Genomic DNA, 25024 nt, shown 5'->3' with positions numbered 1-25024 from the left:
AGAATAGATCTGCCCCTGAGCTATCACTCTGACATCTCTCAGGTCCAAAGGTCCAAACACTATCGGGTAATTGATGATCCTACCACAGTTCCCACTATTTAGCTTTGGATATAAAACCAGACCCAGCCATAATATCTTTTCTTATTTATTAGGTCCAATAAATTTTACCAAAAGTGGAAGATTCCACAAAAATTAAGCCAAACTAATATACAGGCAGTCCCCGGTTTACGACGGGGGTTCCGTTTTTAAGCCGCGTCGTAAACCGAAAATCATCATAAACCGAAAAATCGTTGAAAATCGTCAAAAATCCTAAGAAAACCTTACTTTTAATGCTTTGGGTGTATTGGAAACGATGTAAACTGCATTTTTACTGAGTTTTTCATCAAAAAGGCCTCCAAATTTTTATTATTCTGCCATTTTGGAACCATATTTCTTCCGTCAGATCGGCGTACGACGCGTTGTAACCCCGGAACATGCGTCATAAACCGGGAAATAATTTGTGATGAATATATTTGAAAAGCGTCGTAACCTTGGAACATCGTAAGCAGGACCCGTCGTAAACCGGGGACTGCCTGTATAGTCATATTTAGGACTCTTGGACTCAAACCCAGGAACAAATTCCAAGATTCAAGAGCTCCCCCACCACAACAAGGTGGTCCCAAGTCAAGGGGGACATTTATTTGAGATATTCAATAACCAATCTGAATCAAGACAATTCACACACAAGCGGAATTTACTAAGTGCTTATAAAATGGCAGAAACACACACAGACACAAAACTCAGTCGGCCATCAGGAACTCAGATGCATGGACTGCCAGCTGTAAGTGGAAGAACTCCTCCTCTTCCAAGGAATCCCTGAAAACATGTAGAGACAGAGACCATGATAAAGTCATGGGTTTGTATTGAAAAAAAAAAAAATTAAATAAAAAAAAAAAAAAAAAAAAAATCGTTTAGGAACCACCATCCAAACCACTTTATAAATGCAAAACCCATAGCCATATGCAAAGAATAAATACTGAAAATCACCAGCTCAGGTTCTTGAGCTTTACCCTGCACATGTAACTGCTGAAAACACCATTAATCACAAACTACTTCCAGCACATCTAAAACTATGGTTCCTACTTGAAAACAAACACCATACTGGAGAAAAAATAAACTTGCTTACCACTTAGAAGCCAGGGCATCTCAAAAACAATAATGTAATTGAGGAACCAAGGGTAATAGCTCTTGAAAAGATTAATCATATACTGGATCAGATCCATGTCCATGTTCTTCATACCAGTGTTGGTCATGTCAAAGAAAACTGTTATTTGCTCACCATTTTCTTCCCTGAAAAGTATACAAATTTCAGAATGAGTTATGACAGGGAAAACTATTTTTAAGACTAAACACAATCATTAAAAAAACACTCACAATTTCACATTTTGTAAAGTTGCCCTTAACTCTCCACTTTTATTAAAAAAACAATTTCTCAGCCACCATATTTCGTCTCTAGACTGAAAAATTTTAATTACATTTCAGTCATCAAGGCCAAAAAATTCTACCTTTGGTAAATGCGCTTTCCATGCATTATTAAAAAACAATTTCTCAGCCACCTCTATATCCATGTCTCTCTTCTCTAGACTGAACAATTTTAATTACATTTCAGAGACCAAGGCCAAAAAATTTCTACTAACTTTGGTAAAAGTGATTTCCATGCATTATAATAAAAAGAGTTTTCACCAGACCGTGAAAGAAAAATTCTTAGCTTTCACAGGGCTGGCCCAAAGACTGTTCTTATGAATAAATATAAAATCAATTACTGTATATTTTAAACCAATAAGTTACAAATTTGTTATAAGATGAGAGGCCAATTATGCACAACACTCCTATTAAGCAGATTTGGCAAATTTGCAGGTGGGATAATACCACCTCTATACTGTATTAACTTCTTACATTTTGCAATGATGATTACCACACTTCTACTGTGGGTTTAACCTAATTTAAACTTATTACCCCATACATTTTAATGGATTTCAAGTCCCAATTGTTATAGGAATGATTATGTTTGACCTAGTCATGACTATTGTACAATTGGCTGTTGTATCTACTTCATCTCCTTTAATGATTACATAACAGGGATCCTGTGTACTCATAGTTCAGCATACTACAAATAATTTATGGAAGGAGTAATTGATCATCTGGACAAGTTAATTTTCTTGACAATCTTTAATTACTCTGAAGGCCTTTCAGTTCCACTAAAAATTACAAAATTTTGTGAAGGCACATTCTTAGCACGTTGAACAGATATGACTCCGCCATATTTAGGTAATAATTAACTTAATTTTCTTATCTGACAACACACCAGCAAATTTCACACAACTTGAGAACTGGACCCATCTTTTTATATTGCACAATGTGTACTCTTTCACCTAATGTGTTCCCTATATGTTGCTGAAGATATTCTAGCATTGGCATTTTATGCATTATCCATGGAGAAGTTTTACTGCTGGTTTCAGGGAATCTGGCTGATGAAGAAATCCACAATGTTGTAAGTTTTTACAACGGGGGTTCCGTACCTACGCTGCATCGTAAACCGAAAATCGTCCTAAACCGAAAAATCATTGAAAATCGTAAAAAATCCCAAGAAAACCTTACTTTTAATGCTTTTGGTGCACTGAAAATCATGTAAACTGCATTTTTTTGAGTTTTTCATAAAAAAAACTCCAAATTTTGATTATTCTGCCTACGATTGTTTCCCTGGTCCTAATTCTCTCCAAAAACACGAAGGAGAACAAAACATGTTTATCACTTACCTTGTGCACACATAAATAACCATATTCACTGGTGGTCAAAATGAAACACTGTGCTTTTAAAACTTTAAATACAAAGACTTATTTCTAAGTTCAAAAGTTATAAGCAGAGTCCACAATCTCAAAAAAATTTACTATTACTTGAAAACAACGTAAGATTTAATTAATTCTTAAACAAGAACAAAACCATATATTTGTCAATAAATTACGTTAACTAAGCAAAATTCAAACTATTAAGATTTACTCCAAATTTGAAAATGAAATCTTAAGAAATGAAATCAACACCAGTTTTCAAAGAAATCTTAAGAAATGAAATCAACCCAAGTATTCAGTGTTAAAATATCAACATATATAAAGTGCTAAATCGATGTTCAATCTTGGGTAACACTGTGAAATTATAAACACAAGAACACATAAAAGAAATGTAAAGACAAGAACATGTAAAAATGCACAAAAAGTTTATCAACAATAATTTCACTAAGGCAAAATCTGTTTAAAGATTATATCTACCTTTTAAAAAGATCACATTCACCCTTCTTGCCCTCCCTGACGACATGCTATTGGCAGGAAGGGTGGGATTTTAACCAATCACAAAGCTTGTAACTCATGGGCTTTGTATACACTATAAAGGGGGTGCGTAGTATTTTTTTCTCTCTCTCTCTCCGACGTGAGAGAGAAGAGAGAGAGAATGACGACACAAGACTTTCCTAACAAATTTGTGGGGGATGGTGAGGACTAATCACGTTTGTATGATAAATAAATGACTTATATACCTAATAACAAATGCTAATTTTCCAATATTAATAAGATTAAATAATAATAATATACTGAAATTGCAACATTCATGCATTTTTAAAGTAAATTATTTCAATTTTTAAACAAAGAAATATCACACCCTGTCATTTGCCCAAAGCTTTGAAGCTAGGGGAGGGTGGAACTGTCAAATTACTTGACATTTCTGACTAAGGACAGAAGATCTCTCTCTCTCTCTCTCTCTCTCTCTCTCTCTCTCTCTCTCTCTGGATAGATATATTATAAATAGATGCTAAGAGCCCTTCTCTCAGGAAAAAGATCCAAAAGGTGTGAAAAAATGAGAAATGGATAGATATATTATAAATGTTTTTTAGATGCTAAATTCAGCCCATTCACTCTCTCAGGAAAAGATAAGAATGGCTGAATTTGACTCTCTCTCTACCTATGGAAAAGGGTACTAATGTTACTGTTTAAGATGTTTGAAATGCGTAATTTCAAAGATTAATACATGGTGCTATAAAATGTAGGATGATACCTAAAGTAAAATGGGAGTAGTAGCCTGTGAAATTCATCTTTTTCTGGAAGACAAAGAAAAATGGAAGTCTTTTGAGAGTCTGTTTTTTTTCACACCCGGGACGTTGTCAGTTGTTACAATAATAGAAAAATGGATTAACTTTCATCCCTCTCGAGAGATTGTGTGAAAGAGATAACCCACTATTCATTTAGCTCCGATGGTCTCTCTATTGCATATGGGATAATATAAAGTATCGCAGCAATGCCAGTGCGCCTCAAGCTGTTATGTATGAAACATTGTCACGATCTTGTGAGTAAACCATTTGGATTCGAAGGTAAACTTTTTCTCCTTTTGATTGCAGTTAGAATTACAGGTTTTTTTTTATTTTTCAGTATCATGAATGATAGTATTTCAGATTCTGGGTAGGAATACCTGCCAGATCTGTCAGATGATTATAGTGATAGTTGTTATAGTTGCTCTGACAGCGACTTGAACCCATTGTCTGGCTTCATAACAGATCCATTTTGTGACAAGCGCCCAGACCCACCCCTTTCACGGAGGGTGACAATGGGATCTCTGTTTAACTCTCCCGACTTCACCTGCCCACGAGATGCATTTTGTTTCTTTTTTGTGATGATGATATTGACAGACTGTGTGAATGGATGAATGCTCGGGCAGAGGAGTATTTTCAAGGAAAGTGACTGTTTTTGAAAACTTATTTTTTTACACTAACATGTAATTTTATTATCATTATTTTTCTACTACAAGTTGTAGTACTAATTACTGTTGAATTTTTTTAGTTATTATTATTATGATTGATTATTAATTAATTTACCAATGCCATAAACATTCATTGATGTTTGTTTCCGTAAGAAAACTGTAGTATGATACCTACTTTAAAGTAAAAATGGGAGAGCACTGTATATTCTATATATATATATATATATATAATATATATATATATATATATAGTCTTTTATATATATGGTAGACAAGAGGTGATTGGTATGTACAAAATGTTTTCACATAAGAATATAAGAAAAATATGGAAGTCTTTATACTGAGTCCTGGTATGCAAGCGTTATCGGCAGTCCATGCCTTTAAGCTCTCATTGCAGCAACATAAGAATTTGCCCTATTTTGCCTAGTACAATCTGATAGCTAACAACTGAAAGAAATGGGCAACTATTGAAAAACCATGACCTCTAAAGTTTCTCTAGATAACTACCAGGTATGAAGGCATAGTCTGGATCAGCAAATGATCTGTGGAAATACTGCTGCTTCAGGAGCTTCGTATGTGCCAGCAAGTATCTGAGTGATTCACCAGCACCTGAAGAAAGTCCAGGTACCAATCCTGCTGGGACCATTGAGGAGCAATAAGCATCATCCTGCTGTATTGTGGGCTTAGAGTTTTGCTAGGACTAGCCTGATCAGACTGTACATAATTAGGGCATAAATACTGAAACTATTCCAACTGTGACGCATGGTTTTCACCAGCCAAGCCCTTGGATCAAGTTGAGCTAACCAACAATTTGTCTTAAAGCTTGTTGAAAAGAACCTTGCATTATGGGATGTTATTTACTCCATTTTCCTATCCACAAGCAACTCAGACCTTGTTCCTCTCTGGTTCCTATCCTGAAGCTAACTACTGACTGAGAGATGTCTTCTTTCTTGGTAAAGACAGAGTGGCCAACAGACACCATCACAGATGAAGCCTCACTTAGCAGCTCATCCTACCTGTCAGATCAATGATCATGCTCATGTAAGCAGACCTGGATGAGGATCAGTGTTGGCTAGAAGCAATGTGTTTGGAATGACTGATGTAGTCCTTAAGGATACTCTTCTTCAGATATTCACATACTTCTACCAGGAATATAGCTAAAGCAGTAGTCCTGGGAAAAGATACACCAAAGCATCTGCTGCTAGCAACAGGGAAGTCTCCTAGTCTGGAAGGTTGTTTAAGAATATGCAAGGGGCTGACCTCAACATCCAAGGTAGCAGGATGCAATGGAATACCCTAAATAGTAGGTGCAGACATAGGCAAAACCATAGACACACCAGCAGTAACAGAAGCAGCATAGATGCAGCATACTTGAAACAACAGGCAAAGCAGAAGCAAGCAGCTTGGCAAATAACACAGCAAAAGTACCAGACACAAACACTAGGGAAAGCAGTGGGAGGTCAGATGCAGCAGACACTATCAGTATATATAATGTCAAAAAGCTACTAGCCTGGGCTGGCATTAAATGAACTAAAGTGATCAACACCATCAACACCTTATAAGCATGAAGCCCAGCTGCAACAGAACCATCAGCAGAAGCAGCAGGCACAGCAGTAAATAAGAATATTGCTGGGGTAAGCAATGGTGAAGCAGGAAAGGCCACTAATGGGCACAGCAGGATGCACCAGAGCAAACAAGATGTAAAGCATCTGCAGGTGCATTGTAAAAACAGCAGGCTGAAAAGCATACAAAGAAGCATAAGCAGAAATGATTAAAGACAACATGTAGTCTCAGTTCCTTTACGAAGACATGCATGTAATGTATGTGTAACACCACCCTCTAACAAAATAAAACTTTTACTTTTCCACTCTGAATTCAAACTACTGCAAATAATACAAACTTGTGTAGACCTGGATTGTTATGCTTCTAAAATATGCCTAGGACAAAAATTATACACATAATTCATAATTTTGGCTTTCAATTTTTATGTAAGGTAAAATTATTCCAAAGGACACTTACCTTTCCAATCTCTCCAGAAAATAAATCAGAAATCTCTTCATTAAATCCATATCCACTACACCTTTCTGATGCAGTCTGACAGAGAATATCAGCATCTTACAGTTATCCTTGTCCCGATTATGAATGAAAAGTGCTCCAACATCAAACAAATCTTGTGGTAAGCTTTCCTTAGTTATGTCTGAAACACAATAAAATCCTTAGTTTAATATCTACTTGAGTGTCTTAATGTGTTTTCACAAATGCAAGCTGCGATATTAACACTTGAAAAGACACTCATCATCATCATTATTCACATTTTTGTAAATTTCCTCTGAAAAGGATAAGTGGCTGAAGAACTCTTTTTTATTGTCTATACTGTACTTTAATACAATTCTATCTGGTCACAGTACTGTACTTATCTATATCATTTCTCCACGATCCTCTGGCCTTTCTCACTGGTCAGTCTTCCATATCAACCACTTCTCTAAACTGACTGCTCCACTATGTTCTATCACATGCTTAAACCATCTCAATCTTTGACATCTCAAGAACAGCCTATTACATTGTAACATAATGTAAAATAGTTCTAAGGGCTTTGGACTGAAATAGCACGTTCTACACACCACATACAGGAAAAATACTTTAAAGATATGAATAGTTACAGGCAGTCACCAGTTATTGGCAAGGGTTCTGTTCCCTACAGCGTGACGATAACTGAAAATCAGTAATAATAACGTTGATCTCTGGTTATTGGTGCCGATAACCAGAGATCAGTGCATATCGGCACCAAAAATCCAGTTATCACTGTCGCTAGACAAGCGCCATAAAACCGAATCGCCAATAACCAGGGACTGCCTGTATAAGGGTTTAAATACCCTGTATACTAAATTACTATTATTATTAATATTACAGAGTAGTTTAACCAGACCACTAAGCTGACTTTCAGCTCTCATAGGGCTGGCCCAAAGGATTAGATTCAAATACCAGGTCTATGCCTGAGGCCAAGCACTGGGATCAAATAGATCTTTCAGTATGAGGTCTTTCAGTATGATGATAAATGAATGAAAATGAATTAAAAACTGCACAAAGGTACATGGGTACATGCTCTCATACTAGAACACACACACACACACACAATAAATACATTTACTCATGTTTCCATATATACACACTCAAAAGGTATATTTAAATTCAGAATAAGTTAAGTAACATTTAAAAATTTTCTTTTAAAATTCATTAAATGACCTAAGGATTTTCACATTTTCATCATTTACTTATATTTATATTTTATCAACTAATCTACATCTCTTCATGAACATAAAAATTGGAACAACTGAAAATGCAAAAGATTCTGACAAAATTTCCTTCATTGATTTATTTCTACAGCTTGACAGTAGTTGCCGGACTAACATAACATGTCTGACTGTTTACAGCAGGGGTTCCGTCCCTGGTGGCATGCCGTAAGCCAAAAATTGCCGTAACCTGAAGCATCATAATTATAATGAGAATAAATAGCACTTACAATGCTGTGAGCCTGGGTTAGGGACTGTAAAGCAGGTAAATGCACTGTATATCTGCTTAGGGTGCCGAAAAATTGGGGTTGATGGCGCTGTGAGCCTAGTGCCGTAAGTCCGGAATGACGTAACCCAAACCCAACATAAGTCCCTGTATCACCTTGCGCATGTCTCTCTGATATGATGACTTTTCCAACATCAGGGTTTCTTTGTTTTAATCTATTATTTTCAGGTTCTTCATTCCATAAATATTGCCATTTATTTATAATATCCACCTTTATGTGTGTTACATAATCAGTAACTGGGATATTCACACTTGTTCTTCTCATATGGGTTGCTTTTTTGGGTGCTCTATCAGTCTCTCCATTTCCTTTGATCCCTACATGGGCAGGGATCCAACATATTTCTACATTTTTCCCATTACAGTATTATATAACTTATGGAGAAATAACTTGATTCGTTGTACAATATTATTTTTTGATTTGTAACTCTGAATGGCTTCTATACCTCTTGTCTAGTCAATAAAAATTACAAAATTATTGAATGATGTTTCTTTAATTATTTTTATGGCTGATGCAACTGCACACAACTCTGCTGTGAATATTGAACCACCATTAGGTAGGAGCCGTTTTGTCTTGGGACACTGCACTGAATCCATGTTCTTTTAGATGTCTTGGGACACTTGCAATATATTGTATGTTGTCAATCCATGTTCTGATTTATTCTAAACAGTGTGCCACATTCAGCAACTCAAACAATCTTCTAGATCCCTGTGGAAAGTAATTTTTTTGTCACTGGTCTGAGAATCATTGTCTGAATTCCTTCACATTGTTACTAACTCTCTATGGAGGAGAGAGGTCAACATTCAACTTGTAAAGATGACTTTGGTGATATTCTAAGAAAACAGAGTCTAACATTTTCAGCGTTCTGATGCTGAGCAAAACATCATGGTCAATGATTCTCACTAATGAAAACAGCGTTATGTGGGCTTGTCAAAAGTATTGGTTAAACCTATGGTTTCTGAAATATCCACGGAGTTTTATCTTTGTTGTTGTTTATTTTTATTATGCTTTTTATTAATGATTTTAATGTTTTATTCGAGATGCTGATATCATCTATATCCAATGCTAGTATCCTGGAAATGCCAAAACATCATTTCACTTGTGTCCTAGGTAAATATCCACGGATGTTGTTGTTTTGTAAAGTTTTTAATATCGCATATCTCCATGTAGTATCCTATTCTCCATGTAGTATCCTATGCCTTTTCAGTGTCAATAAAGACAGCTACAGTAATTTGCTTTCATTCAAATCCTCTACGCCTTCTAAGTTAGAGAGAGAATCTAATGTAGATCTGTTACATTGCGACCCGAACTGAGTGGGAGTTAAATTTTATTCTCTCGAATGTGCCATGTTAGTCGAGCATTTACCATCTCCCTAACAATCTGCATACACAGCTTGTTAAAGAAATTGGTCTGTAATTATTTACATTACTAGGATCCTTTCCAGGTTTGGGGATAGGAATTATTATAGCTTTACGCCATTCTTCAGGAAATAAATTTTGAAGCCATAAATGATTATAAAACTGTAATAAGCATGACTCTGCCAAAGGTGCTAAGTGGTAGATCATCTCAAAACAATTGTCACCTCCAGGAGTAGATTTATTGCTGTTTGAGAGAGCATATTCTAACTCTTTCCATATTAAATTTTCTATTATAATATATATTTTTACTGTTTCAAAATCTGTTATTAAGTCTACATTATTCTTCTTTGTGCAGAAGTGTTCATCTAAATTTTTATCACTACTTACATTTGACAAGTTTTCTCCTATTATATTACTTTCTTTCAGATCAAGTATTCTTTTCCCATCTTTTAATATGGCATGTCTAGGTGGTTTAACATGGGTACCATTTATTTTCCTAAATTTTTCTCGTATTTTTTGTACAGGAGTATTATTAGAGAGATCTGATACATATTTCCTCCATGAAATGATTCTTCCTTGAATTACCTCCTTTTTAAGTTTTGCATATATTTTGTTGTACAGAGGTCTTAATAATCAATTTCTAGTAATAATATACTCATTTTTTGTAAAGTTCCTTCTAATATCGGTAATTATTCAGATTATCTAATCGTCTCCCTACTGAGTGTTTTATATTTATTCTGTTAGCTTATCGGACCACCATGGAACTTTGTGTTTTGTTGGATGGGGTTTTGAGTTTGATATTGCTTTATCAGCAGCATTTTTAATGAAATCAACAAGAAATTATTAGTTTCATTATGGTCTTTTAAATATTTAAATGGTGGGATATTTCTAGTGTGCATTTCGTATCACTCCCAATCTGCTTTATAAATGTTATAGTGAGGAATATGTTTTGCATGATTATTTTGTAATAAGGAAATTAATATTGGGAAATGATCACTGGTGTGCAAGCCATCAACTGTATTCCAATCTAATCTGTCAACTATTCTTCTTGTACATACAGTTAAGTCTACTGAGGAAAATGTTCTGTGTGTTTTTGAAAAATATGTGCTAATTTCATCATCATTTATACAGCACAAGTCATTTGAATCCATGAACTCTTCTATTTTACTACCTGCCCTATTTGAGTTTGTACAATTACAGTCCCATACTGGGTTGTGAGCATTAAAATCACCTACTATTAATGTAGGTTCATTGGTATTGTTAAGTAAATCTTTAAGTTTATCAATGTTGTAATTTTTATTAGGTTGGTTGTATAAATTATAAATTATGTAATTATCATTTTTTATTCGTATTTTAATACTAGATATTTGCAAGTCAGTAAAGTTTACAGTACAATGTCATGACATACTTTTTATGTACATATATAGCAGTACCTAAATTTCCTTCTTCCTCTCTAGATGTACATACTATGGTATATTTACCTATTGTTGGTATTGTTTTGTTGACAAGTTGTAAACAGTATTATTGGTCCATATTCCCTTAGTAATCATTGTATTTCTCACAAATGTAATCTGGTCTGTACACCATTTACGTTCCATTGTATAATATAATTATTGAAAATATTACGTTAGTTTGTTCAAGTGTAATTTTCCTTTTGTGGATCATCCATCTGCATTTTTAAAAAATTTTATTTATGATATTTATTTGTTTTTCTTTATAAGACATTAGGTGTCCAATGCCCATACAGTACAGCCCTTTTCATGAGTGTCTACACTAATAGTTTCTTTATTTCTGTATCTTATAAAATTTTGTATAGTGTTTGTTAGACTGCCTTTTATTATGCTTTTGTTTTGGTTGCATAGTTAAATGAAACATCCATTACATCCACGTGTTTTCATGTGTCGTTTTTTCGTGGAGTTCTCTCTAAAGGCCTCTTTTTTTTCTTTAGCTTCTAATTCATCATAACTTTCTTCTAATATTTCTGTGGTGCTTGTATTATTTTCTAGTGTTTCCATTTCTCTTAATAACGCAAATGAATTTGAACAAATATTTGTATATGTTTCTTGGTTCTTTACAACATTAGTTTCTTCTTGCAAAGTAGTTATTTTTCTCTGAGATTTATCTATCATGGTTTTGTTACTCTTATCTATTTCCATTTTTGTTTCATTGTTTGATCTTATTATAGTAGAAAATGTTCATTTCCTAGTGGGATCATACATTCCTCTAAATTTTAATTCTAATTTGGCCTCTTTTATAGGCATTACTGTCCTCTCCTGAAGTAATTTTAATTCTGTATTGTGTATATAATACATACACTCCTTAGATCTTGCATGGTGATTTTGTCCACAGTTCAAGAATTTTGGTCCACCACACCTCAACTGCATGGTATGTTTGTCAGATCCACAATACGCACATATAGATGTATTACGTCAATTATTCCTTGTATATCCATACGTACTACAGTTTTGGCAATGTAGTGATTTTGGAACATACGGTCTCAGTTCTCTGCTTTGGCCCATGATATTAGTTTTTAAGGGTAATTCATGGCCTTCAAATTTTACCTCTGCTATTCTCAGTGTTTTTCCATTACTCCGTCTACTGGCTATGTTGTATATTTTGCAATCTTGTACATTGTTGTACCTCTTTTTAAGGGAATCCAGCAATATATTCTTTTCTGTTGGTTCTTCATCATTATCAGGAAATACACTGTTCATATTGTCAAGTTTTTTATATGTACTTTTCTATTATCAATATTTTTTATAGTTAGGTAATTTTCTGACTGATTTTTTGTTGTGGTTTCTATCAACCACATCTGCTCTTTTATTTGTTTGAATGACATTTCATTTGTTGAATGTCAATTCAACAGGAAGTTTTCTAATTTCAATGCTGATATTTTCTTCTCTGTTTCTAAGGTCAGGAATCTTGACCATCTTCCACTCCCAAAGAGGGAGTCGCAGTGAGTCAAGGTTGGGTCAAGATATTTACTTTTTTTTGGTTTGCCTGTACTGGAGCATAAGGTTCCAGTGTAATTACATCATGATTTTTATTTGACTTTTCCAGAGAAAGGTTGTCAGAGAAAGTTCCAGCGGTTGTCAACTGTGCTGAGTCACTACCATCAAAGGGCCAAGGGGTACTTGAATCTTTAAAACTATTAGACATAAAGATTTAACTATAAAAAAATGAAATAAACCCAAAAAACTTAAAAACTCATCATCAGCCTTTCATGGAGATTATTCCTCCATCAATGGCACAAGTGAGAGCCGACTCCCAAATGTCCGTGTCCCTACCTGGGATGGCACAACATGATTAGAGAGGCCCAAGTGTAAGCCAAACCCACTTGCTAGGACAGAGTATTAAAAGAATACAATCATCCTCACCCTCGTCATGCTATGGGCAAACCGGATGGAATGCCAAAAAAGAGTCCTGTACCCAGAACCAGACCCTCCTGGAATCTGCGGTCCAGCCCTACAGAACAGTTCCGCCTTTGAGCTATCTATCTGATATCTCTCAAGTCCGAACATTATCAGGCAGTTGATGGTCCTACCACAGTTCCCACTATTTAGCTTCAGATATAAACCCAATCCCTATTTATCAAGTCCATTAAATTTTAGCAAAAGTGGAAAATTCTACAAAATTAGTCCAAAGAAACATATAATAACATATGAGACTCTTGGACTTGATCAAACCCAGGAACATATTTCTGGAGTTTAAGTCCCCTCACCACATCAAGGTGGTCCCATATCGAGAGGGAATGCCTCTTCAAAGACCTGGAGGAATTATAAAAATGCCAACCACGTCCTTTAGGCTCATTTAAATCAGAACCGCTGGAAGACAAGGTGTGATCCACTGGGACACCTTTCCAGTGCGAAGCCACCAAAACCTGGGAAATAGCAACAGGTTTGGTAGAGGGAGCAACTACTCGTGGGCAAACCCCACCAACTCCCCTTGGACTTACGGTTTGCCTCGTCCCAGGTGCAGGGGAGTTTGGCAGGGACCTCAATCTAGGAGAATCGGTGGGACAAGAAGCCACCCCATCCACTGACACAACACTTGCACCACCACTTGCACTGGGTTCACCACCTGCCATGTCCAAAAGGACTCTTACTGGAGCTCCTATTTGATTGACCATATTCACTAACGTGTCAAATTTCTTGTTGATCCTGGCTTCGAGACTGGCAATGGCACTAGGTTCAGAGGGATGGAAGCTAGGTAACGGAGTAGACGGAAGTGCGAGAGAAGTAGGAATAGGCAAGAGATGACTGTTCATCGGTGTCAAAAGGACTGGTTTAGGAGTGGAAGACACTGAAGCTCTAGCCTCGGCTCTAGCGGCCACCTTTCTACGTCTGACCTTCTCTAGCTTATCTAAATGGGCAGTCAAAATTCTCTACCTAACTTCGTCCCAGTCTCTACATTCTTTGCACGTCAAGCAAGGAGAAAAAACTTGTCCTTGGCAATGAAAACACACTGAATGAGCATCATATTTAGAAGAAGTCAACCTAGTATTGCAGCCTTTGCTACAATGCCGGTTACTAGACACACTCGAGTCTGACATGATAAGTCAAAAAATTCACAAAAGTCTACGCTAAGCTTATCTAAGCTAAGAAAATATAGTGCAGAGGCTACCAAAGCATAGAATATTTCGCAAAATCCTTCGATAATAATCAAAACCATCCGGTGAATACTCCTGAACATCAAAACAAAGTTGCTGAACAACCTATGTATGGTCACTATACTTCCAAAGCTGCCGTTAAAATAGAAACTAATAGCTATGTAATTACTTGGTAAGTTACATATATAAAAATATACAGCACTCACTGTTTACATTCAGGTCCTTTCTCCACTTGAGTGTGTCCATAACCATCTCCAGTGACAGCTTTTGATCATTGTCATGGTGCATCAAGAATCGTCTGATATACTTATCATCTGTTTGTATTTTCTCAATATCCTTCGTATCGTAGCTTTCACCCTCTGCATCCACTTTCTGCAAGACTGAACTACGCAACTGGTCTATTTCTGCTTGGGATGGTTCAGGTGGGACTGGAGACATTTTTCTAGGAAGAATTTCCAACCTGTAATTAAAAGATGAAAACTAGTTTACAACAAAAGGAAGCATCAAGTACAGTAAGTCCCCCATATTTGCGGGGGTTAGGGACCACAACCAGGCAGAATAAGTGATAATCCGTGTTAAGTTGGTACCACTCCTCTGAAAATGCTTATAACTGCCTATTTTAACAGTTCACTGCCTATTTTAATAGTTCAAACACCAAATATAGTACCTTAAAATAAAATGCATATAACTGCCTATTTTAACAGTTCACTGCCTATTTTAATAGTTCAAACACCAAATATAGTATCTTAAAATAAAATGTGTATAACAGCCTATTTTAACAGTTCACTGCCTATTTTAATAGTTCAAACACCGAATATACCTTAAACCATCATCCTTAAACACTAACATAATTTCAAAGTCATCTTACAACATTACCCTTTAAAATATGTGGCTTCCAACTATGTGTGAAAACTAATCAAGTTCCCTCTATGTTCAGGCACAGCCATTTTCTCTATTACAGTATTGAAGCTGTCCCGTTTTCTTTTTACAGATAGGGGAAACAGAGAGAGAGAGAGAGAGAGAGAGAGAGAGAGAGAGAGAGAGAGAGAGAGAACAAAAATACAACTCATACACTAGACACTACGTAGACAAAGCATCCGAGCTAGAAGCTGTGTGACTAGCTACTTACAACCCTTCCAGTCAACCAGCAACGAGAAAAGTTGGTACCCTGCTATGTGACTGGCTACTTCAAACCCTTCCAGCCAACAGTGTTGTCATGGGGGAGAGAGAGAGAGAGAGAGAGAGAGAGAGAGAGAGAGAGAGAGAGAGAGAGAGAGAGAGAGAGAGAGAGAGATTGATGTTATGTTTACATCAGTAAAAACAATTACAAATGTCGGAACGATCATTTTTTTTATACTTACTGCATTATGATGATAGTAGATCAATATAATAATACAGTATAAATGCTTCTGTAAGTGAAATAACATTTTATTTATATTTTGCTGCACTTTTTCTTGAACTGAGGTATGATGACGTTGGTAAGCTATTTTGTGATTTTGAGGGTTTTTACTTTAACATTTATTGGTAATTTGCTGTGTTTACAATAATATTAATACAGATATTTGAAAATTAGTAAATAATTTTATCATAAAAAATGTATTTAGTCAAGAAAATAAAATGAAAATACAGTAATTAGTGAATATTGCCTTATGAAATAATCCGCGAATTAGTGAATTTCCTGCGATATATTCGGAAATAAGTTCCACACACAAACCTGCGATTAACTAAGGGCGCGAATGCTGAACCACACTCTAACAGGGACCCACTTAATCAAAAAACTTTCTGGACATGTCGGTCATTATTCCCGACCCGATGTTTGTCTACCGGGACATCTACAAACTCTCAAGGGAAGAGAGGCAGAACCCAGCAACAGTCCATTCTATAAAGCCAATGCCAACTCTGGGCCCACAAACTTGGATACCCAATTCAGGACAACGTCCCTCCTCTTAAGTACCAAGTTTGCCTACAGGTTAGCCATGTGTGGACTAGGTTGGTGATGGCCCTACCTCCAGAATGGCTCAGTCCCGCGTAGGGGGCTTCCTTCTTTGGGTTCATGGAACCCAAAGAAGCAGTGACCTTGGACAATGAAGGGGACCAAAAGTCCAGCCATGAGACTACCTCAAACATTGCCATGGCAGGCAATTCCAGGTTCCCTGCTTCTTGCTGCAGGGGGGTTATACCCTCAGCACCAAGCTGCTGCAGCGACAGACCCACCGAGACAAACCAAGTCTGGGTCAACCAGTTTGGGCGGCAAGGGCTTCTCTGAGGGTATGTAGAAGCACTTCTGCTGAGAGAGAGAAGGAAGCATCTTATCTGAGAGGCTAGAACAAAGTGAATTCTCCTCCCCAGAGTGCAAAGAGTTCACCTGATTCAAAACTCCTTCAGAAAGATTGGACCATGCATGGCCCAACGAGGCTCTGGTTCCTTCTTAGGTCCCCAGTGGGGTTCAAGGGCAGACAGACGATTCACGGACGTGGCCATGGACCCTTCCCCAAGATCACTGTGTTGTGACGGATCAACCCCGTCATCTCTTATAAGGTACTCTGCAGCTCAGGGGGTGTTCGTGCCCTGAGGAAAAGGACCCTTGGGTCCTTCCAGAACACGGCCCTCCCAGGCTACTCTCCCCGCAGGAGGGAGACCCTCAGCAGAACCCCAGGCCCCTGCTCGACCACTGGGGCATACAATGGGGTTGATCCGAGGACTGAACCCAGAATGCATGCCTTCGTGGGAGGGCTGTGTTGGGACAAGGTATCCTGAACACGAGCCCTTCTGTCTGACTCGCACCTCCCGTTAACCCCAAGAGGTTGAGGGGACAGGTGAGAGGGGCTGAGTACCTTTCTCTGACCTGCCAGAAGCCTAAGCTCCGACAGGAGAGGAAATTCATGACGATCATCAACCCAATGTGACGATGATTGCACAGGTCTAAGAGAGTGCATGCACTCACACGAACGTGGGTGAGGGCTGTCCCGAGGAGAGCGAACGGGTTCACACAAATATGGACAGAAGCTATCCAAGATAAGCAGACTTGTTCGCACGAACATGGGCAAGGGCTGACCTAAGGAGAGCGATTGCTCACTCTTGGGAGTGTACTCAGGCTGTCCTCTCAACTTACTCCAATCTTCTCCAAGGCTGTGGCCTCTACACACAAAGAAGACTGTGTGAGGGACCTCCCCGAAGCTTCTCCAGGTGAGTGGAGAGCTACACCTGCATGGAACCCTGGTCATGTACTCGGGCAAGCACTGGCAGGGGGTGAGGCAGCAACTGCAAGCTTTGCCTCACTTTCTTAGAAGAGCTTACATCAGCCCATGGACTGGTGGAAGTGACTCGGGGTTTCGAAGAAACCTGAGTACCTGGGGTAACGCAGGTCTCCTTGTAGGTCCACACACCTGAAACTTACAAGCCACATGAGGCACATGGTTGCTCTCTCTACCCAAGTGTCCCAAAGGGACTCAGGCAGAGGTAAGCTCTATACTAGTCTGGGAAGGTGTGCTCCTGGAACTAGTATCAGTGATGTGGTATTCTTGGAGGCCGTGTACCTGGTGCTCCAAGTAGCGGGGTCTCGGCGAGACCCACGGCAAGGCCGCCCCCCCGCCCGAGTCCAAAAACCGGAGAGAGCACCCCAGAGATCCCTCTGCCTCTTCCATGGAAGGAGGCAGACCTTCGAAAGCCCCTGGACAGGGCTTCTTCCAGTAGGGAGAAGCTACCTTCTTCTTCCTCTGCTTGTGAGCTTTGGAAGAAGGAGGGTGGGGGGCGGCAGAAGACAACAACGAAGAAGACGATGATGACACCTTATGGCTCCTCTTCTTCGTCTTCTTCTTCATCAGGGAGTGCAGGAGAGCATCCCTCCAACCGGAGGATGGCAGCGGGAACGCAGACGACAGACGTAGATATAGAAGGAACCACTGCCAGTCGGCATGGTTACTGTGGCAGTAGTCACAGTGACCGGAGCAGCAGTCACCAGAGGGGCTTGAGAGGCCCTCAAGTGGCTGAGCAAACCCCGCACCAAAGGCACACCCAAGAAACCCAGCGAGAGCCAAGTCTCTCAAAGCTGTTTGGTCTCTCCAGCACTTGCAAAAGTCGGGTAATTAAAGGAAGCCTCTCTTCGCTCTGAAGGGGATTCCTCCCCTTCCAAACGAACTGAGACCACCGAACAGAGATCGTCCAGGTCCCCAACCCCCAACGATGATTTCTGCCTGATGAAAAAATCGAAGACAACGACGGGGAAATTGCTCCCATAGGAGTGACGGCAATGTGTGGGAGTTTCACAGAAGGTAGGAATGAGCAAGAAGGATCGGCAACCACAGGAGTCATCAGGGGCGTGTTACCACCGGATGAAGCCTTGGAAGCCTTTTTCTTGTACTTCCACCTCTGCGAAAACCTCACCCATTGCACAACACTTGTCACAAATACTTTCAAGGTTGCAATCATGCCATCTGCTACTTGTGCAGATGACATGAGGGTCTACATCAACGGACGAGTGGTAATGATTACAAAGCTTAGAGGCGGTACCAGGAGACAGGCAGCAGAGGATACAGAAGAGTTCTGCATTGCACAACAGCCAGAAGCAAAGAGAATGCTTACCGTCCTGGGTGGTCAGGACCCCCACCAGTTGGATGGAAGTTAACTACCTAACCACCTTGTTTAAAAGTTAAATGGCCATTTTCCAGCTGTGCTGAAGCAAATTCCTCATGTGAAGACTATAGTTTGTATATTGTGTAAGAATAAAGATGTTTTATGATTTTGAGAGATTTTACTTTAACATAAAGTATGTTAGATTACCTTTGTATACCTGTTTTACTTTTATGTATAAAATTAATAATAATAATAATTCCATTAATATATTAATTTCTTTTAGCAAATAAAAAAATTTTTTACTAATTTTTTTGGTAGTAGGATGAACCTGCTGATTCTGAGAACCCCTTTTTCACCACAGGCAGGACGATTGTGTTTTTTTATACACATCATGATGATATCAATGTACTACTACAGTAGAAATGGATTTTGTAAGTAAAATAGCAATTTCATTACCATTACCTTTAACTTAAAATAAAGCTGTGATAGCCTAGCTGACTTTTGCAAATGGATATCATGAGTGTAGCACCTGGCCTAGCCTACGTTTATAGTTCACACATAGCCTAAACATTTTTATCTCATGTACAGTAATACAATATGGTAACAACCGATCAGGAGGTTGCTGTATAAAAATACATTAATGGTCACAAAACCATGGTAGTCTGTGGGTAAACACAGGCAGGCTATATGCATACTGAACTGTCTCCTTTACTAGAGAGAAAAAAATAGTGTAGGCCTAGGCTACTTTCAAGTTACAATTATTTCAAGTAAAAATGGGGTCATTGTAATGAAACCAATTGTAATTGGGGATATACCTGTACATGTGTAGCACAAAAGCAAGTTGACAGCACACCACCATAGGAAGGCAACTAAAGTTGTCATACGAACAGTAACCACTCTACTGAGATCCAAGGCCGAACCCAAAAAAATTCAGAAGAGCCCAAATGTATGGTCTCTACATCAGACCAACTTGTTCCTACAGGAAAGAAAACAGGGTATTTCTAATACCTCCGCACAGACTGTATGGAATGGTTCCAAGAATACGAAAGTCATTGGGGAGCCATATGTTCAAGAAGGGATTAGCTAAGGAAATCTATTATAAAAGGAACCATACTAACCTACCCTAGTGGGCCATATTACTTAGCCTGGGAGCTCCATCTGTTTGAACCCCAGTGAAGGAAACCACTTTTTACCAAGAGATCCCCTATAACACTGCACACGCATGATAGCATTCCAGGATGGCCAGCATACAAAAAGATAATCAGTGCTGAGGTTAATTACAAGTTAATTACAGTCGACTGACAAAAAATAACAGTAAATTCTTGATAAGCAAACAAAATTACAACAGGAAAAGTCAATTTTAAAGGAAATACCCAACGCAGAGCTAATGCTTAGTTCTAAAGAAAACAGAATTCATGGATGAAAACCTTCACTGGATGGAGGTCCCAAGGGCTGCCCTGTAGATGAACACACATTAGGTATCGTGACTACACTGACTTCTCCTACAGCATAGGCCTAGTACCCAAAGTGAGCACGATCAGTGCTCTTCTCTTTCTACAGAAGGAACTCTCCAAGGTATCCAACAGGATCACTAGTCCTAGAAGACAGACTCCCAACCACCACCTTTGAAAGAAACTGAAACAACGACATTCCTAATCAATCATACAACCAGGACAGAAGGGATCAAGCACGCATCCACAGTCACCATCCCTGTGTGTACGATTGGAATGGGACAAATTCCTTTAGGTAATCCTAGGTATTAGCTCGGCACCTGTTTTTACCTTGGAATCTATTTTTTTTTTACCTTGGAAACTGGTTTTTTCTAAACTTTCAGGGCTTCTGATACTGGTGGTGCATTTGTTTGCTGTCGGCCAAATGGAATGTCCCTTCGCCGTGTTTAGTACTGGCCCGGGGGGGGCGGTACCCATATGTTAACAAGTTATTGCACTTGCCAGACGGGATATGAACCGTTCCAAACAGATGTAGCCGTGCTCTGTCTTGTGAAGATCGCTATGGAAACCCTTTGTTGGATGGACTTCAGGGGTTAATTACATTACATCCGTGCGAAGAAACTTGAAGGCAAATCCATAATTAGCAACCAGAAAACTGTAGAAAAAGTCAAGTTAGAAGGAAATCACCACCACGGAGATACTACTTAGATCTACCTTCCTTTATTCTGTTTTAATTATTCATTGTGGTCGAAGTCAGAGTAGGGACCCAGTGCAATATGCCTGATTAGGTTAGCCTACGGAGGGGTATGTTAGGAAGCATCCCTGTGTTTCACTCTTTTAGGGTGCTCAGGGTCAGGTCAGGGACACAACACCCTGGATTTCGTCAAACTAGGAAAGGGTAATTCAAGAAGCATCCTGTGACTGTCCTCGCTGCATTTTTATCCTGTTTCCATTTTCTGGAAATTAGCCTCCTAGGACGATAGGCCAAGTATGAATATTTAATTAATCGACTGATTCTGTTGCGACTTACGCATTTCGCTTTTGGTTTTCCCAACCCAACCTGGGGTGCCATACCACACTTGGGTATGGGGGTTCAAAAACGAGTAGTTTGCACCAACGATAATACCCAATTAACATAAGCTTCAGACACACGGTAAATCCTCGGAAAAAATATGTTCACGTTTTCGCTAGGAATTTACGTATTGTAGCATTACCTTGTGAACTACGATACACCTGTGGGACTGCACTAAGCCTACTACTACTATAATATTCCTGGCCGAAGTGGCTACGCAAACATTAGTCTAGCCTCGCCGACTGTTGCCTGAATTCTTACTCAAACTCGTCTAAACTGCATAAGACTATATGATTTGAAGTCACATTTTCTAACTACACCACTTACTTTGATATATGCCAATGATTCCAAATCAGAAATTTGAATTTTCCAATAATTAGATTATCTATAAAATTCGACAGACGATGCCATATCGTCCTAGGTTTGAACTCTGCTCTTCTTCAATCAGAATCAGCTGATTCCCAATATTCAGGGAGTGTTCACTTCACACCCACCATGTGCTTTTGACCTGCCTCTAAAATTGTCATTGTAAACGCTTTTTTGAAAGCTTTTTAAAGCCCACTTGCGGCGTAATTTGTATTTTTTTGTCATTTGCAAATCAGAATAAAGGCGGCAAGTTAAATGTTTATTCAAATGTTTTGATACGGCATGTTATTTCCGAAATCATGTCGCTGAGTATTACTCGATTCAAGGACATTCCGAATCTATTCCTCGCCTTTTGCCACTAGCGGATCCAGGGGGCTGGCACCCAGGCACGTGCCTCCCCCCTCCATGAAAAATAATGACAACATAATAATATTGAAGATTTAGATAATAATAACATAAATGAGAAATATACAAATATATATATATATATATATATATATATATATATATATATATATATATATACATATAGTATATATATATATATATAATACAGTATATAACATATATATAAATATATATATATATATATATATATATATATATATATATATATATATATATATATATATATATATATATATATATATATGTGTGTGTGTGTGTGTGTGTGTGTGTGTGTGTAATATGAAAAATGGTGACCCCCATGAAATGTTTCTGAATCCGCTAGTGCCTTTTGCACATTCTTCATGCAATTTAATGAGATTTATTACAGCATGTCCAGATACTCTATTAACACTGCATTAGTGGAATAGTAATGAAGCTTACTGTCAATTATGCTTTATCTTTCAAGAGAGTTGTGCGCTTACCACTGACTAAAACTGCAAGTACACTTCCAAAGTGGAAACTGCCTTGTCACGGCAACCTCCGGAAAACGGACATGCCCGGGGGTCTCTGACGAAAGACAAAGCGGAAATGACCACATGACCAGCAGGGAGTATTAAATGGCAGTTAAAGAGGTTTGTTTCACCATTTAAGTCAGTTTCTTTGGTGCACAATGTCAAAACAAAATAATGCACTTGCCGTACACCTTTCCATGATAATGTCGTTTTCCATCTTTCTTTATGATGATAACGAAGCAAGTTGAAATCAACGGCGTTGATACAATTGTCAGCTCTTGAAAGATTGAATCTTCGAATGTATTTGGATATACTATACCTGAAATCTCACTCAGTTGTAAATCTTTACTATGTATGTATGTATATGTATATATATATATATATATATATATATATATATATATATATATATATATATATATATATATATATACACATATACTAGCTGTCCAACCCGGCGCTGACTGGGAAAACTCTGAATGACAACCGATAAACTCTCTCTCTCTCTCTCTCTCTCTCTCTCTCTCTCTCTCTCTCTCTCTCTCTCCTCCTCTCTCTCTCCTCCCAACACCCCCTCTCCTCCCTCTCTCACTTCCTCTCCCTTTCCGGTCAAGATAGTTGCTTCAATTACATTGCCCAGTATTTATGACATTTTATATTTCACCCCTTCTCACTGGCCACCTCCCCCCCCATTCCTATCAGTGCTAAACTTGACTTAAATGGCATCAGGAGTGTCACTACGCATCTCAAATACCTCAAAAACTATGGATTAGACACTAATATCTGTCATTTTTAACATTTTATTTTTCACCTCTTCTCACCCCCTTTTCTATCAGGGCATTAGGAGTGTCACTGTTCATCTCAGTGACCTCAAAAACTATGGATTAGACACTAATATCTGTTGTTTTCAGTTATTTTTACATGTCACCCCTGTCCCACCCTTTCTCACCCCACTTCCTATCAGGGCTGAACTTGGACTTAAGGGCATAGGGAGTGTCATTATTCATCTCAGCAACCTCGAAAACTATGGATTAGACAAATATCTGTCATTTTCTGTTTTTTTACATATCACCTCGTTCCCACCCCTTCTCAACCCCCCTTCCTATCGGGGCTGAACTTGGACTTAAAGGGCATCAAGAGTATAACTATTCATCTCAACAACCTCGAAAACTATGGATTAGACACTAATATCTGTCGTTTTTGGTTATTTTTACATGTCACCCCTTCCCACCCCCCACCTTTGGTGCCAGTGACGTCTCACCCCCACAGTATTCTTTCCCAGATAGTAAATCATATGTATACCAAGTCTGGTTGAAATTGCTTAATGCATTTCAGTTATGCTGGAATATACACTCACACACATATATACATACATACATTTACATATACTGACTATATATATATATATATATATATATATATATATATATATATATATATATATGTATGTGTGTGTGTGTGTGTGTGTGTGTGTGTACAACACTATTAAAGTGTATGGCTCCATTCCATTTTGTTCCTATATGCTTCATGGCAGTATAGAGGTTCAGAGATATCAAAGTGACTTCAGATTCTTAGGCTTACTAGAAGAGATAGTTTTTATATAATTAAATGTGAATCTCTATCTGAAAAACTGAATTTTGGAACTTGTTAACTTTCCACTCTACGTAGCTTGCGTTAAAAATTCGGTGTACTGCAATGTAATATGTATAATCATATATATATATATATATATATATATATATAGACACACACATATATTAAACCTCATACTAATAAATTGCCCTCGTCAAGGACCGGTAGAGGATGAAATAGTCGAGCTAAAATAAACTTATCGTGTTTTCTTCAAAAACACCGTCGTGTGGATTGATTTTCCATAATTGTTGCTTCATATCCATACATATATACATACATACATACATACATGCATACATACATGCATTACATTCATGCATATATATATAAATATAATATATATATAAATATATATATATATATATATATATATATATATATATATATATATATATATATATATATATATATATATATATATATGTGTATATATATATATATATATATAATATATATATATATATAAATATATATATGTGTGTGTGTACTATATATCATAAATATATGTATATAAATATATATATATATATATATATATATATATATATATATACATACATACATACATACATACATACATACATACATACATACATACATACATACATATATATCTGTGCGTGCGTGTATTACCAACAAGCATCCCAAAGTCGATCCCTGGCTAAAATGAAACATCTTTGGCCCGTTTCTTAAAAAATAAAAAATAAATGTT

General features: G+C 37.8%; 1 protein-coding gene across 5 annotated transcripts in view; it reads right to left on the bottom strand.

Annotated features, from left to right (window-relative positions):
• Positions 1-25024, bottom strand: part of LOC136838613 (motile sperm domain-containing protein 2-like) — a 108585-nt gene that overhangs the window by 82092 nt on the left and 1469 nt on the right. For 2 of the 5 annotated variants that reach the window (XM_067103878.1, XM_067103874.1), the window contains exons 1-4: positions 21743-21889; positions 14527-14780; positions 6799-6976; positions 1166-1329 (exon numbers count right to left, since the gene is read on the bottom strand). In XM_067103878.1, the coding sequence (XP_066959979.1) occupies positions 1166-1329; positions 6799-6976; positions 14527-14758 (574 nt within the window). In that variant the 5' untranslated portion in view covers positions 14759-14780; positions 21743-21889. Of the gene's footprint in view, positions 1-1165; positions 1330-6798; positions 6977-14526; positions 14781-21557; positions 21709-21742; positions 21890-22650; positions 22713-25024 lie in introns of those variants that run through there. The other 3 variants (XM_067103879.1, XM_067103875.1, XM_067103876.1) reach the window with 3 other exon arrangements.

This window comes from Macrobrachium rosenbergii, chromosome 5 (genome assembly GCF_040412425.1).
Source record: "Macrobrachium rosenbergii isolate ZJJX-2024 chromosome 5, ASM4041242v1, whole genome shotgun sequence".
NCBI classification, from domain to species: domain Eukaryota; kingdom Metazoa; phylum Arthropoda; class Malacostraca; order Decapoda; family Palaemonidae; genus Macrobrachium; species Macrobrachium rosenbergii.
The sequence above is the reverse complement of the archived record's forward strand: the minus strand, read 5'-3'. Positions and strand labels throughout refer to the sequence as shown.